This window comes from Crinia signifera, chromosome 5 (assembly GCF_055691185.1).
Source record: "Crinia signifera chromosome 5, ASM5569118v1, whole genome shotgun sequence".
In the NCBI taxonomy this organism is placed as follows: domain Eukaryota; kingdom Metazoa; phylum Chordata; class Amphibia; order Anura; family Myobatrachidae; genus Crinia; species Crinia signifera.
The window spans coordinates 60554474-60572274 of NC_139221.1; the positions used below are offsets into that span (position 1 = coordinate 60554474).

Here is a 17801-nt window from a genome sequence, read left to right on the forward strand (position 1 = left end):
AGAACAATGGGAAGTCTCTTCCCAGGATCACACTATGCATCAGGGTCTCTACCACGCCCACTTCATGGGACACAGTTCCACAAGTACTCTTTAGCTGGACTAAAGCTGTGGGATACTCCTTGGTGTCCCCATGTATGCACAAGACCCCTATGTAACGTCCTGTGAGTGTCCCAGGGTCTACCAAGCTGGCATGGATGAGAGTAACTAAACTCCCAGAGTCCAGTAGAGCACTCCCGGGATAACCATCCACCTTTACATGACATATTTGCTGTCCAGTTTCTGACACAGTCTCAGCAGAGAAAACAGAACGTGCATATAAAGAGCTTCGCCTGGCTGTATCACACTCCATTGGCTCAGAAGTAAGGGGGCAATTGGCAGCAATATGCCCAGGTCCATGACAACGCCAACACTGTATGCGGCCCCAGTCTTTTTGCGACCCAGGTTTGGACCCTACTGTCCCTTGGGAACGCCTCTCCACTGTTTGTTCCCCATCTAGGCCACCTCCCTTTACAACATTATTCACCCCTCTAGTAAACGGAACAGTCTTACCAGATGATCCGGCCGATTTGCTGTTCTTGAGGGTGGAATGTCCAGGAGGCACTTCTTGGATTAGATTTTCAGTAGCTCTGTACCTCTCAACCAAGTTGACAAGCCCCTCGGCATCATTAGGGTCGCCCTGACCGACCCAGCGCTGAACCTTTGGAGGTAAGGAACAAAGATACTTGTCCAGCACGACTCTCTCCACGATCTGCGCTGGTGTAGACTCCTCTGGCTGTAGCCATTTCCTTACCAGGTGGACCAGGTCATACATTTGGGACCGCGCAGGTAACTGTTCAGAAAAAGTCCAGTTATGCACCTTCCGGGCACGCACACTCATGTTTACGCCTAAGCGAGCAAGGATCTCTCCCTTGAGTTTCGCGTAGACCTTAGCATCCTGCTCACTTCAGATCAAAATACGCCTTTTGTGGTTCTCCAGTTAGAAAAGGCGCTACCACACCTGCCCATTGATCCACGGGTAACTGTTCACGCTCTGCTACACGTTCAAACACCGCAAGAAAGGCCTCTACATCATCCGTGAGAGTCATCTTTTGCAGAGATTTCTGTACTGCAGCCCGTGTGGTTGGAAGCAAGGGTTGGGGTGTTTGCACACTCTGCGCCACACTCTTAGCCACATTCTGTATTTGCTCTTGTAATTGCAGATTAGTTTGCTGCTGTTCCTTTAAGGCTTGTCTGTTGGATTCAAGCAGCAAAACATTGTTTTCAGCCTGGGCACGCATGGCCTCCTCATGCACCTTTTGCTGATATGCGTTTGCCTGCCGCTGCAGCTCATTTGCCTGCACCAAGTGTTTTAAAAGGTCCTCCATTTTAACAGTCTCCTGTTGCAGTGTTACAGCAGCCTTCAGCCAGGACATGCAAGTATCAGCGCACTCCAGACACTCACTTGTGGCTGGTTGCCTTTAGCAACAACTTCCAGCTTGCTGTAGCAAAAGTCCTATAGTTCGGTGTATGTCTCTTTAAGTGAGATGCTTGCTCGCATTCTCCACCATATGTGGGGTTTTAGCATCAAACGGGTAGGCACAGGTGAGGATTTGGCACAGACTTAGACAGTGACATCACGGCTTGGGTCCAAAACAGGGCTTGCCTGAGTTTATTGCAGCACTCAGAGCAAGAAACTAAAAAACAGCCTTTACACTTCAGGCAAAACAGAAAATAAAACCTGCTCGTCTGAAACAGAATAAACGTCCCTCTCTATACCAGGGCCACACTATGTGACACTGGACACACACAGCAGATATAGATCAAGTAATGCAGTACTTACAGCCTTGTCTCTCTCTAGCAGCAGCTTACTGCCTCCAACACCCAGGGAGAGAGAGAGAGACTTATGGAGAGGGCTGACTCCTTTTTAAAGAATCAGGTGCTCTCCTGATTACCAGCCCAGGACAGAACACCCTTTGTAAGCCGGAGCTTACTACACAGATTGAAACAGCCTGCAGTCTATATGCCATAAGACAGGATTCTAGGGGAAAGGTACCTGCCGTCTATGACTTTCCCTGCCACTGTCTTACAATATATATACACATATATATATGTGTATATATATGTGTATATATATATATATATATATATATATATATATACACACACACACACACACACACATATATACAGTATATATATATATATATAGAAAGATATTCCCGACATATGACGTATATTTACGTCATGGTCGGGAGGTACTTCCCGACCGAAGACGTATATATACGTCATGGTTTTAAACTGTCACCGCGTCTATAGACGCGGTGACAGTTTGGAGATGTCTGCTGTCCCTGACAGCAGACATCCCCCCTCGCGGCGATCGCTGCGATTGGCTGTTCAAATGTGAACAGCCAATTGCAGCGTTTTCTGTGTTACCGGCGGCTAAGCCGCTCGGTAACACAGTGATCGGTGGTGATCGGTGCTGTTAAGTACAGCACCGATCACCACCGATCGCCAGCCCCCCCCCCCCCTCCCACCCGGCAGCCCCCCTCCCTCCCACCCACCCGGCTGCCGCAGCGCCAGCACCCCTCCCACCCCCCCGCCAGCCGCAGCGCCAGCCCCCCTCCCAAAGCTGGTGACCAAAATGGGGTCACTTGTGGGGGGGTTCCACTGTATTGGTGCTTCGGGGGTCTTGCTAATGCGACATAGCACCCACCATTCATTCCACCACCAAATATCACTCCTTCCCTTCTGAGTTCTGCCATGCACCCAACTGGTATTTTTTGGTCACATGTGAGGCATTGCCGTACTCGGGAGAAATTGGGGCACAGATTTTGGGGTGCTTTGTCTCCTTCATTCCTTGTGAAAATGAAAAATTTTGAGCCAGAACTGCATTTTTCTGTAAAAAATTAATTTTTTACACAAAAATGCAGATCTGGCTCAAAATTTTTCATTTTCACAAGGAATAAAGGAGACAAAGCACCCCAAAATCTGTGCCCCAATTTCTCCCGAGTATGGCAATGCCTCACATGTGACCAAAAAATACCAGTTGGGTGCATGGCAGGACTCAGAAGGGAAGGAGTGATATTTGGATTTTGCAGCACAGATTCTGGTTGAATGACCCCCGAAACACCCATACAGTGGAACCCCCCCACAAGTGACCCCATTTTGCAAACTACACCCTTCAGGGAATTCATCAAGGGGTATAGTGTACATTTCAAACCCCCAGGGGTTTCACCAATTTTGATACAACTGAGCTGTGAAAATGAAAAATTATTTTTTTTTCATTTTCACTGCCCAGTTGTACCACAATTGGTGAAACCCCTGGGGGTTTGAAATGTACACTATACCCCTAGATGAATTCCCTGAAGGGTGTAGTTTGCAAAATGGGGTCACTTGTGGGGGGGTTCCTAACTTTTAGCATCTTATGGTGCCTAGAAACCTACATGGTGCCTAAAAAATAATCTCATAAAAAGGAGGCTCCAAAATCAAGTAGGTGCTCCTTCTATTATGAAGCCTGTGGTTTGGTCACCGTGCACACTAGGGCCACATATAGGATATTTATGAAAACCAAAGAATTGGGGGAATCAATTTTTAGTCACATTTCTCTAGTAAAATCTGCTGTGTTCCTTAGAAAAATGTATTAAAATTGCAAATCTGCAAAAAAAATGAAATTTTGAAATTTCACCTACACTTTGTTTTAATTCCTGTGAAACACCTAAAGGGTTAACAAACTTCCAAAATGCTGTTTTGAATACTGTGAGGGGTGCAGTTTTTGAAATGGCATCATTTATGGGGGTGTCTCACATACAAGTCCCTCAAAGTCACATCAGAACTGAACTGGTCCCTAAAAAAATCAGTGTTTGAAATTTTCTTGAAAATTTGAGAATTTGCTATTCATATTTTAAGCCTCCTAGTGTCCAAAAAAATGAAAATGAGGTTGAAATAATGATGGCAACATAAAGTATACATATGGTCTATGTTAGTTATTAACTATTTTGAGTGGTAAGATTATTTGTCTCACAAGCAGAAAATTTAACATTTTGCAAATCGCAAAATTTTCCATTTTTTTACGACATTTTGGTATTTTTCACAAAAAACACAGACTGTATCGACCAAAATTTACCACTAACTTGAAGTACAATGTGTCACGAGAAAACAATCTCAAAATCACTGGGATAAGTAAAAGCAAAAAAAAGTTATACCCACTTAAGTGATACATGTCAGATTTGAAAAAAAGGGCTCTGTCAGGAACGCAAAAACTGGCTCTGTCAGGAAGGGGTTAAATATTTGAATATACAAATGTTTGGGAATTTATACCCCCCTCCCCTCCCTCCTACCCACATTTTCTTACCCTTCTTGTCTGCATGTATGTGTAATTACTGTATAGATAGGTATACTGGCTCTATGATTCTTGATGAAAATCTGGGCTGGACCCGATGCCTTACAATTGTTATGACGATTAATATACAGTTGGTGCTTTATTTCACCTAGCAGTATCGTAAATTGATATTTATGCTAAAATGACACGATTATGATGGTCCAAACTGATGTATATTACACTAATTCATAAATGCGATTATTGTTATTGTTTTTGTTATCTTCAAAAATTTTCAATAAAAAGATTTAAAAAAAAAGGTAAATAAACTGTAGTAACAGACTACGGGGGTTATTCTGGTTGCCTCACTTGGATGCGAATTCGCACCCTTGCGAATCAACCAGAACCCACCCTGCAAATGGTGGTACACCCACCGGCCCTCCACACGCTGGGTTCGTTCGCCCAGGATGCGAATGGATGTTTTACAGGCCATGGGAACCTCCCACATCTTTCGATGGTCGCCGACATATCAAAACTGACTCTCAGGTCACTCAGATATGCCCTGCGCATTGGAGAGGAAATGGGCAGACAGCTGACATCAGGTGATGTCAGCTGCCCACCTCCGTCGCCCACCTCACGGGCGATTACCATGGGAATGCCCATAAAAAGCTGGGCGTTCACATTGGCGTTCCCACGGGCGAGTACTTCCACAGGGAGTAATATGAAATATGCCACATATGTTCCTGCACTGTATTTACCTCTCGGAAGTGATTCCATTCTGAGTTGATCCAAAATAGTGTCTCTTCTTGTCCACGGGCATAACATCCACGTATCCTCCTTGTTGATTGCGCATTACACCAGCATGAAGGGCGGCCTTGCAAATACTCGATATCTGTCATAAACAAAGTCAAATCCACTTTAGATTTCATTGTGATAAATGTGTGAGATACATGTGTACTTATTACAGCAGCATGTGTGTGAGTATTGTGGGCACCCAGATAATGAGGAGAGATGACAACTATGTACTGGCTGCATAGTGCAGCCAATACACAGTTGTTATCTCTCCTCACTATCTGGGCAGGGGCGGATAAAGGGATGAGGGCGCCCCTAGGGCTAGGCACAACAATAATGTTCACACACACCCCCCCCCCCCTGCCTAATTGTATTATTTTTATTGATTACTTATAAGCCCTCATTTGATAACAGACAATATAATGGATTTATTTAAAAAAGCCACTAACCGTGACATGTTCTTTTATTATGCAGGGCCGTAACTAGGGGGGGGGGGGGGGGGGGGCTAGGGGGTCACGCGCACCGGGCGCTGGAGGGTGGGGGCGCTAGTGTGGTGTCCCAGCAGCGTGGTCCCTGGGATGAGCAGCGGGGGTCCGGGGACTGGTGGGTTATGCCAGGTCCTAGCGGGGTCCCGGGGACTGGTGGGTTAACTACGGCTCCTAGCGCTGCCGGACGGTGGGTGGGAAGCAGGTTTTGAAAAGACTTGCCGGACGCTGATTGGCTGAATTCAGCCAATCAGCATCCGGCAAGTCTTTTCAAAGTCATCAGCGCTTCCCGCCGCCAGGCAGATAGCGCTAGGAGACGGAGTGAGTGAATGCTGCCGCTACACCAGTCCCTGGACCCCTGGACGCTACACACTGGTATGTTGGCAGCGGGGGTCCAGGGACTGGTGTAGCGGCAGCTTTCACATACTGTACACAGCCGCTCACTATTTGCCTGGCGGCTTTCACATACACAGCCGCTCGCTATTAGCCTGGCGGCGGGAAACGCTGATGATTTTGAAAAGACTAGCCAATCAGCGTCCGGCAAGTCTTTTCAAAATCTGCCTCCCGCCCACCGCCCGGCAGAGCTAGGAGCCGGAGTTAACCTTCTCCAGTCCCCGGATCCCCGCTGCCTGACCCCAAGGCATTCATTTTTTTTTTTTTGGGGGGGGGGAGCCAAATGACTGCCGACCCGGGCGCCGAAACACCTATTATTAGGCCCTGTATTATGAATACATATTTACCAAGTAAGACAGTTTACAGGGGCAGTAGCTGCATGTCCTATCCATTTACACACTATTTAAGATGGAATATAGTACAGTACAGTGGATATTTTGCAGTTATTGGTACATTTTGGTCTGACAGTACTATCACAGGCATCCAAGCGGCGCCTCCAAACATATGCCGTCCCTAGGCACGTGCCTAATGGGAAATTCGGCTCTGTATCTGGGTGCAGCAAGTACACACACTGCTGTCATGTCTCCTCACTACCTGGTACAGCCAATACCACACACTGCAGCCATCTCTCCTCACTATCTGGGTGCAGCCATTATAACACACAGCTGTCATCTCTCCTCACTATCTGGTGCAGCCAGTATAATATACAGCTGTCATCTCTCCTCACTATGGGCGAGATGTATTAATATACATCGCCGCCCTTCACCGGTTGTCCGCCGCGCTGCCAGGGCATATGTACTAACATATGCGGCTGGCATCGCGGTGCGGTAACGGAGACCCCCCGCGATACTGTGGTCTGCGGGGGGTATCCTCCCTGCCGCCTCCTGCTACCTACACGCCGGGGACAGCTAAGCAGGCTGTCCCGGGCACCTCCTCCTCCCCCTGCAGCCGGAAGGACACCCGGCTGCGTTGCTAGGGGAGGAAGGGCTTACCTTCCGGGGTCCAGGAGGACCTGCAAGAAGGTAAGCCCAAGGGAGGGGGAAAGGGGGGGTCGGCGAGGCGGCGGGCGGCGAAAAGAAGCCCATAGGCTTCTATATGGTATTGCCACCTTTGGGTGGCAATACCCTGCCCGGTGAAATCCGTGCTGCTGGGTAATAGTACAACAGGCGTTTTACAGCATTTTCCCTTTTGTACATCCCGCCCTGTCTGGGTGCAGCCAGTATAATACACTGCTGCCATCTCTCCTCACTATCTGGGTGCAGCCAGTATAACACACAGCTGTCATCTCTCCTCACTATCTGGTGCAGCCAGTACCACACACTGCTATCATCTCTCCTCACCATCTGGGTGCATTCAGTACCACACACTGCTGTCATCTCTCCTTACTCTCAAGGTGCAGCCAGTACCACACACTGCTGTCATCTCTCCTCACTATCCAGGTGCAACAGTACCACACACTGCTGTCATCTCTCCTTACTATCTGGGTGCAGTCAGTACCACACACTGCTGTCATCTCTCCATTCTATCTGGGTGCAGCCAGTACCACACACTGCTGTCATCTCTCCTCACTATCTGGGTGCACTCAGTACAACACACTGCTGTCATATCGCCTTACTATCTGGGTGCAGTCAGTACCACACACTGCTGTCATCTCTCCTCAATATCTGGGTGCAGTCAGTACCACACACTGCTGTCATCTCTCCTTACTATCTGGGTGCAGTCAGTACCACACACTGCTGTCATCTCTCCTCACTATCTGGGTGCAGCCAGTACCACACACTGCTGTCATCTCTCCTCACTACCCGGGTGCAACAGTACCACACACTGCTGTCATCTCTCCTTACTATCTGGGAGCAGTCAGTACCACACACTGCCATCTCCCCTCACTATCTGGGTGCAGCCAGTACCACACACTGCTGTCATCTCTCCTCACTATCTGGGTGCAGCCAGTACCACACACTGCTGTCATCTCTCCTCACTACCCGGGTGCAACAGTACCACACACTGCTGTCATCTCTCCTTACTATCTGGGAGCAGTCAGTACCACACACTGCCATCTCCCCTCACTATCTGGGTGCAGCCAGTACCACACACTGCTGTCATCTCTCCTTACTATCTGGGTGCAGTCAGTACCACACACTGCTGTCATCTCTCCTTACTATCTGGGTGCAGCCAGTACCACACACTGCTGTCATCTCTCCTCACTATCTGGGTGCAGTCAGTACCACACACTGCTGTCATTTCTCCTTACTATCTGGGTGCAGTCAGTACCACACACTGCTGTCATCTCTCCTTACTATCTGGGTGCAGTCAGTACCACACACTGCTGTCATCTCTCCTCACTATCTGGGTGCAGCCAGTACCACACACTGCTGTCATCTCTCCTTACTATCTGGGTGCAGCCAGTACCACACACTGCTGCCATCTCCCCTCACTATCTGGGTGCAGCCAGTACCACACACTGCTGTCATCTCTCCTTACTGTCTGGGTGCAGTCAGTACCACACACTGCTGTCATCTCTCCTGACTATCTGGGTGCAGTCAGTACCACACACTGCTGTCATCTCTCCTTTCTATCTGGGTGCAGCCAGTACCACACACTGCTGTCATCTCTCCTCACTATCTGGGTGCAGTCAGTACCACACACTGCTGTCATTTCTCCTAACTATCTGGGTGCAGTCAGTACCACACACTGCTGTCATCACTCCTCACTATCTGGGTGCAGTCAGTACCACACACTGCTGTCATCTCCCCTTACTGTCTGGGTGCAGTCAGTACCACACACTGCTGTCATCTCTCCTTACTATCTTGGTGCAGTCAGTACCACACACTGCTGTCATCTCTCCTTTCTATCTGGGTGCAGCCAGTACCACACACTGCTGTCATCTCTCCTCACTATCTGGGTGCAGTCAGTACCACACACTGCTGTCATTGCTCCTTACTATCTGGGTGCAGTCAGTACCACACACTGCTGTCATCTCTCCTCACTATCTGGGTGCAGTCAGTACCACACACTGCTGTCATCTCTCCTTACTATCTGGGTGCAGTCAGTACCACACACTGCTGCCATCTCTCCTCACTATCTGGGTGCAGTCAGTACCACACACTGCTGTCATCTCTCCTCACTATCTGGGTGCAGCCAGTACCACACACTGCTGTCATCTCTCCTTTTTGTCTGGGTGCAGTCAGTACCACACACTGCTGTCATCTCTCCTCTCTATCTGGGTGCAGCCAGTACCACACACTGCTGCCATCTCCCCTCACTATCTGGGTGCAGCCAGTACCAAACTTTGCTGTCATTTCTCCTTACTATCTGGGTGCAGTCAGTACCACACACTGATGTCATCTCTCCTTACTATCTGGGTGCAGTCAGTACCACACACTGCTGTCATCTCTCCTCACTATCTGGGTGCAGCCAGTACCACACACTGCTGTCATCTCTCCTCACTATCCGGGTGCAACAGTACCACACACTGCTGTCATCTCTCCTTACTATCTGGGTGCAGCCAGTACCACACACTGCTGTCATCTCTCCTTACTATCCGGGTGCAGCCAGTACCAGACACTGCTGCCATCTCCCCTTACTATCTGGGTGCAGCCAGTACCACACACTGCTGTCATCTCTCCTTACTGTCTGGGTGCAGCCAGTACCACACACTGCTGTCATCTCTCCTCACTATCTGGGTGCAGTCAGTACCACACACTGCTGTCATCTCTCCTTTCTATCTGGGTGCAGCCAGTACCACACACTGCTGTCATCTCTCCTCACTATCTGGGTGCAGTCAGTACCACACACTGCTGTCATTTCTCCATACTATCTGGGTGCAGTCAGTACCACACACTGCTGTCATCTCTCCTCACTATCTGGGTGCAGCCAGTACCACACACTGCTGTCATCTCTCCTTACTATCCGGGTGCAGCCAGTACCACACACTGCTGTCATCTCTCCTTACTATCTGGGTGCAGTCAGTACCACACACTGCTGTCATCTCTCCTTTCTATCTGGGTGCAGCCAGTACCACACACTGCTGTCATCTCTCCTCACTATCTGGGTGCAGTCAGTACCACACACTGCTGTCATTTCTACATACTATCTGGGTGCAGTCAGTACCACACACTGCTGTCATCTCTCCTCACTATCTGGGTGCAGTCAGTACCACACACTGCTGTCATCTCTACTTACTATCTGGGTGCAGTCAGTACCACACACTGCTGTCATCTCTCCTTACTATCTGGGTGCAGCCAGTACCACACACTGCTGTCATCTCTCCTCACTATCTGGGTGCAGTCAGTACCACACACTGCTGTCATCTCTCCTCACTATCTGGGTGCAGTCAGTACCACACACTGCTGTCATCTCTACTTACTATCTGGGTGCAGTCAGTACCACACACTGCTGTCATCTCTCCTTACTATCTGGGTGCAGCCAGTACCACACACTGCTGTCATCTCTCCTCACTATCTGGGTGCAGTCAGTACCACACACTGCTGTCATCTCTCCTTACTATCTGGGTGCAGTCAGTACCACACACTGCTGTCATCTCTCCTCACTATCTGGGTGCAGCCAGTACAACACACTGCTGTCATCTCTCCTTACTGTCTGGGTGCAGTCAGTACCACACACTGCTGCCATCTCCCCTCACTATCTGGGTGCAGCCAGTACCACACACTGCTGTCATCTCGCATTACTGTCTGGGTGCAGTCAGTACCACACACTGCTGCCATCTCCCCTCACTATCTGGGTGCAGTCAGTACCACACACTGCTGTCATTTCTCCATACTATCTGGGTGCAGTCAGTACCACACACTGCTGTCATCTCCCCTCACTATCTGGGTGCAGTCAGTACCACACACTGCTGTCATCTCTACTTACTATCTGGGTGCAGTCAGTACCACACACTGCTGTCATCTCTCCTTACTATCTGGGTGCAGCCAGTACCACACACTGCTGTCATCTCTCCTCACTATCTGGGTGCAGTCAGTACCACACACTGCTGTCATCTCTCCTTACTATCTGGGTGCAGTCAGTACCACACACTGCTGTCATCTCTCCTCACTATCTGGGTGCAGCCAGTACAACACACTGCTGTCATCTCTCCTTACTGTCTGGGTGCAGTCAGTACCACACACTGCTGCCATCTCCCCTCACTATCTGGGTGCATCCAGTACCACACACTGCTGTCATCTCGCATTACTGTCTGGGTGCAGTCAGTACCTCACACTGCTGCCATCTCCCCTCACTATCTGGGTGCAGCCAGTACCAAACATTACTGTCATCTCTCATTACTGTCTGGGTGCAGCCAGTACCACACACTGCTGTCATCTCCCCTCACTATCTGGGTGCAGCCAGTACCAAACATTGCTGTCATCTCTCATTACTATCTGGGTGCAGTCAGTACCACACACTGCTGCCCAATCCCCTCACTATCTGGGTGCAGCCAGTACCAAACATTGCTGTCATCTCTCCTTAGTGTCTGGGTGCAGTCAGTACCACACAGCAAATTTTAGGTTTAATGTACATTCTCCCCCATGCAGCTAAATGGACTACAGATAAGCCATTACCACAGAGGTGGACGAGGCGGTATCTATTGACAAATGCCACTACAAAGCCCTTTCCTGGAGTTCAGTTGTGTGCCCAAAAGTACAAGGACTGACACATCCACTGCCATTATCTATAGGCACTGCCTGTGGGTGTATGGCTCAGTGGCGTAACTATCGCTCCGCAGCCCCAGCGATGGCGGGGGGGAGCAGGTGCCACTGGGGCGCAAGGTCACGGCGTTCTATCGGCGCTGGAGGCAAGATTCCTGAGAGCTGCAGCAGCCTTCTCAGCCTCTGGCTGTCTGTGTGAGGGACCAGTGCACTGTGCGCCGCACGGCTTGCCCCGCTGTTTTATAGCCACCGGATGTCAGCTCACAAGCTGGCTGCCTGCCTGTGCTGCAGGCAAAGCTGTGTGGCTGACACCTACGAGGAGACCGGAGTTGCTGCGATTCAGTTGTGTCACTTGGAAGCTGCGGCCACTACCGACGGGAGCAGTCCACGTGGGGAGAGGAACAGAGGAAATGAGCAATCGTGCTGCGTATTCCTTGGGTACCCATGAAGTCAGGTGACTAACTCTGTGCTGCGGGTAACGGTGGCTTCTGCGGTCAGACCCAGCAGCGGCACTAGGGGGGTGCGACCTGCAGCCAGGTGTCACCCTTCAGTGGGGTGAAACCTAATTGTGCCGCACTCCCACAAGCATCCGCACCCCCTCCGACGGCAATGTGCTGTAGAATGCCCACACCCAGCTGCCCACCCAAGTACAACATCCCTCTTCTTCATTCTCTTATCCTCCTCCCTTCAGTTTCCCACGCTCCTCTCATGCCTCCTACCTGACTTACTACATACTCCGGGTAAGTTGGTAGCACGTTGAAACTTATCATCTCAGTGCCCACCACTCTCCATGTTCTGCTATTCAGCCTGTCATAAATGATGTGTGTATATTATATAGATCATTGTTTGCATTTATAGTATTATTTCCTATTTGTTTTTTTTTCTTTGCTTGCTTTTTGCCCCCCCCCCCCCCCCCCCCCGTGCCTCCACCCTGTTTTTCATGATATTTTCTATTTACAGTACTTTCTTTACTACATTATATTATGGGGCGGGATGTATCAACATACTGTACATCTCCGCCCTTCGCACGGCAGCCGCCGCGATGCTACCGCATATGTACTAACATATGCGGCCAGCATCGGGCTGCGGTAACAGAAACCCCCACGATACCTGTGATGTGGGCTGCGGGGGTCTCCGTCACCTCCCGGCGGCTGCCAGCGTCCCCCTGTGTCTCCTCCTCCCCCCTGAAGCCGGATGTCCTGCCGGCTGTGACACCAGGGGGAGGAGGAGGTTAAAGGAGGACGGGAGGGGGTGGGCGCGCGGACGTCGGACGGCGGGCGGCGAAAGAAGCCCATAGGCTTCTATAGGGTATCGCCACCCAGAGGGTGGCGATACCCTCCCTTGCGAAAACGGGGCGGACGGGTATTGATACATAGGAAAATGCAGTAAAATGGGTGTTTTACCGCATTTTCACGTTAGTACATCCCGCCCTATGTGTTTTCAGTTTAATGTATGTTTATATTATTGGTTATATTGTTACCTGATTATGTTTTGTGTGTCATAAAATGTTGTCAGTGGCATAAATGAGTGTGGTATGTAATGGGCATTTCAATGTGTGTTATAATATATCTTTGGGCTCCCTGTAACTTGCTGGGCAGTGGCTTCACAGGCTGTGTGAATGGCGCTGCCTGCTATACGCTGGCAGGCAGTGCTAGAAGTGGGGCATTGGACAAAACACTTTGCACCCTCTGCCACACCTCATGACCTTTCACCTTACAAGGGATGCCAGACAGCGGGAGCTCAATGCAGACAGTATATCACAGTCAGGCTCCCTGTCCTGTCTGATACTGCCATCATCAAAGCAGCACTGACCACCGTGACTGAAAAAAATGATGGGGTAAGATGGGGATGTCGGAGCAGCAGGCAAATTTTTTTGAACCTAATTTGGAAGCCCTGACCCTCCAAGCCTCTCTGGTCCTGATGTACCCATTGTTCTCTCATATCATTCAAATTCCTCTTTGTAAAAAATAAATAAAAGCATCAATAAGCGTACTATGGGCTTCAGCCAAGCTGAAGAATGCTTCGCTGTGCATTCTGCATGTGTGTGACATAATGTGTAATGGGCATTATATATTGGGCATACTGTAATGTGTAAGAGTCATTACGGTGTGTGGCATATTCTGTAATGTGCATTACAATGTGTGGCATATTTTCTACTAAGCATTGCCACATACCCTTTTTGGAATGGGCACGCTATAGGTTCTTTATGTTCTTCATAAATTCTTTGTTTTTTTGGGAGCTGAATCGCCAAGATATAGGGCGGGATTCTCTAAACTAAAAATGCGGTAAAAACCCCGTTATCGGGGGTTTTACCGCATTTTGGGATGCTGTAAGCATCCCCCGCCGGGTTACCGCGGTGGGGGGCATCGCCAGAAATTTTTCTGGCGATGCCCCATAGAAGCCAATGGGCTTCTATCGCAACCCTCCGCCGCCCCGCGCCGACCCCCCGCTGCCCCGCATCGCCCCCTTCCCTGTGTCCGGGCAGCACAGCGCAGTGCTGCCCGGACCTGTGACCTCCTCCCTGCACTGATCCTCTTCCGGGTGCAGGGAGGAGGAGAGCCCGGCGCAGCAGCAGCAGCGCCGGGTGTGTGAGGGAGGGGAGAGCCGCCGGGACCTGCTGGGACCCGGCGACTCTCACCGCAAAGGACAGCTCTTAACGCAAGAGCTGTCCTTTGCCGTAATTATCGCATATGTTACAACATATGCGATAATTAAGTATGCGATGGGCGGCGAAGGGGGGCGGAGATTCTTAGAGAATCTCCCCCATAGTCCTGCTTGTTTTATTAAAAATGGGAGGGGGGGCGCCAGAATTTTTTTGGCAGGGGGGAGCAAAATTTCTAGTTACGCCACTGGTATGGCTTCCCATGTCATGTGAGCAATTCAGCCTCTGTGTACAGAACCACTGTCACATGGATCAGATGGACCATTACCACCAAACAGTCACTGCCCAGTAACACCCACCATGTCTGATAACATGTATCTCTATTGCAACAGCACCTTTGACTTCCACAAAGGCTTTATGCACCATACAGTAGGAGTTTTTAGGGATTTAACACAAGTGCAGCAGCAGAACATTGCTCAACTAGGTAAATATTTTCATTGCATGTTGCTTTGAATTAGGCCTTGTAGGTAGAATGATATCACCATGGAGAGGGGAGGAGTGATACAGCAGTTTGTGATATTTATAATGCAGGAGGTGTTTTCCGAGTATCTAGAAGCCCACCCCCAGCAGGCTGATACATTGAACCAGAGCACTATTTCTTTTGGGAGGCTGGAGAGATTGCGCTGTAATTTGATTTTCTGTGGCAGCTCCTCTTAGCCACAGAGTGTGCTGAGCTGTATAGCGATAGGGGTCCAGGCAAGTCCCATAGGGGGTTCAGGCAATTTCCACTTATTATATAAAGTCCGGCGGCTCAATCATTAACCCCCTGAACGGTCAACTCATGCAGGGTCCCTGGGGGAGTGGGTACCCTCCTGATAAAGGCTCCAGGATTAACCCTGCCCTAGCTGAAGCAAGTGCCCAACAGTCATATTGTAGTAAAGAAGGGATCACTCCCCAAATCAAATCAGACATCATAAGTGGCTAGCAATCAATTAGCAAAGAACACAGAGCTCCTCTCATTAGAAGATGCACAGTTGTACACCCCAAATTATCCATGAGTGTGGCTTAACATCAGATGCATTTGCACAAAGGGCATATTCACTATTCTAGATGCATTTTTGCACTTTGTTCAATGACTCTTTAAAAAAGTTCCTTTGCTCTACTGCAGTGGTTCCCAACCTAAAGTACTTGTACCCCTGAGGGTATACTGCAGACCAGTTGGGGCTACTTGAAAATAATAATGGTAATGGCGGATGAAGAGGAAGACGTTTCCTGATGGCGGAAGAAGTCTCCCGTTGCCGTGGAGATGAACAACGTTGCATCACTTACGGTTCCATATGCAGCGTAATCAGCATCTCGTGCTTTAGCCCAACCAGCAATGCAATGGGAGCTACCCACACTACCCTCAGACATCAGTGATCATCTGCCGAATGGTGGAGGAAGCAGCGTCATTAAACCTACTGACATTAGCGGGAACCCCGGATACAATACACAGCCTGCGGTCAGACACAGAGGGACCCTATTACTGACTGCTTACTACTCCTCCCCTACTATTTACTATAAGGATGCACATAAGGCCACGCATAGCGCTCACTTATACTGTACTTCACTCGGAAAGTACTGTGGATATTTCAAATTAAGAGCAGGATGTACTCATAAATTAAAAGCCTAATCAAGGGGTACGGGAGAGAAAAAAGGCTGGGAACCGCTGCTCTACTGTACAAGGGGAACATTTACTAAAGCTTCTTGAAATGAAAACAGGTGATGTTGCCCATAGCAACCAATAAGATTCTGTCTTTCATTTCTAGGATGCAATAGAGAAATAATAGACCGAATCTGATTGGTTGCTATGGGCAAAATCACTTTTTTCTTTTTAGAAGATTTGGTAAATTTACTGGGTATATTTTTGGGGATACGGTCATTAGGTCGACACCATTAGGTCCACATGAGTCATTAGGTTGACATGTGTTAGGTCAACAGGGTCATTAGGTCGACGGGGTCATTAGGACGACATGGGTTAGGTCAATAATCAAAAGGTTGACGTGGTTTTTCACTGTTTTTTGAGCCGACATGTGCCAACAAGCGGTATTTCATGCCCTACCATCCACTAGGGCTTGGTGGGAGAATAAAATAGTGCGCCGAGCATAGCAAGACACCGACCCCGAAGCATGATGAGCGCAGTGAGCCACGCAAGGGGAAATGGTGCACTTTAACCTGTGTGCATGTCAACTGTGTCGAAAAACCCCATGTTGACCTTTTGACTGTCGACCTAACCCATCTCGACTTAATGACCCTGTCAAACTTATGATCCTGTCGACCTAACCCATGTCAACATAGACTCATGTCGACCTTCCTGCATGTCGACCTAAATGCATGTCAACCTAATGGTGTCGACCTAATGACTGTCTAACAACTTGCCTGTGACCAACTGATCCACACCCTATTTTTGGGTAAATATTTTTACTCACATTTTACAAGTCTAGACCTATGCCTCCGCTCACATGTCAGTTGCATGTCAGAGGTCAGCCAGCCTCAGACTGTACTGTAGGTCATCAGGAGATAACTTTCTGCCAGCTTTTCATATACATTTGCATGAACAGTTTTCGTGGCACATTAAGGTATCACATATCCTAAGAGTGCACTTTTGCTTGCACAGTCTGTTATTACAGCGTAACAGGTGCTTTAGGCAGTAATCTCTTATAAAGATGGCAAAGATATTCTAAGACCATTGAACTTACTTGCCAAGACAGACATTTGTGCACTGTGCCAGGAAGGTGCACACTGGTGACTAGTTGTTTGTGAGAAATGAAGACATATTGACGTGTCTACTGTTGGTTCCCGTGCTGGTCTACTGAAGTGTGCGCTGGACAGAACACAGGTTGAGTGTGCTGTTTATTAGAACCTTCTTCTTTTGAAATATCCTATACTACTAGAACATGCGTAATTCTTCCAGAAATAAGGTCAGATCACAGATGTGTGAAAACAACTCAGGTAAATGCTCTCATATCCTGTTACAAGCCAAATCCCACTTGGTTAAGGTACGTGCTGTTACACATGTTAATGTAACTAGGTCAAGTTTTGCTCTCTCTGGGAATCTGGCACAATGCACTATGTAGAAAATCAAGTTCAAAGTATTTATGTAGTACAAGATAATTTTTTTCATACATAGTGTGTAAGCATTGGATTCACTGAACAGTTGCTAATACCAGAGTAGCAATACCATATACAGTACTGTAGATTTTATTTTTCAATTGCAAGTCAAGTTCATATTAAGCATGCCCCTGGTTATTTTCTTATCTGCTCTTTAACAACTTTCTCCTTTTCAAAATCTCTCTGGATGAAAAACGTGTACAGTAGGTGCCAGACACAGGCACACAGGTGATCAGCATGTTGTATGATGGCAGAAAGGTGAGGAGAAGAAGGAGGGTGCACCAGTGAATTTAAACTACCAAAAGCATCTTCGGTCACTACATATTACTGTGGTTGCCATGGCAGTCACATGGCACTGGCAAATCTACAGAGTTATCAATAACTAGTAGAAGTCTTAACTAAATAAATTGTTAACAAACAATATTCATATTATAGTC

The 17801-nt window shown here is 48.6% G+C and overlaps 1 protein-coding gene across 3 annotated transcripts in view; it reads right to left on the reverse strand.

Moving 5' to 3' along the window:
- CRISPLD1 (cysteine rich secretory protein LCCL domain containing 1) overlaps nt 1–17801 on the reverse strand; it is a 96017-nt gene that overhangs the window by 15267 nt on the left and 62949 nt on the right. For all 3 annotated transcript variants that reach the window (XM_083187305.1, XM_083187304.1, XM_083187306.1), the window contains one exon: nt 5053–5186. In XM_083187305.1, coding sequence (XP_083043431.1) covers nt 5053–5186 — 134 coding nt within the window. The remainder of the gene's footprint in view (nt 1–5052; nt 5187–17801) is intronic.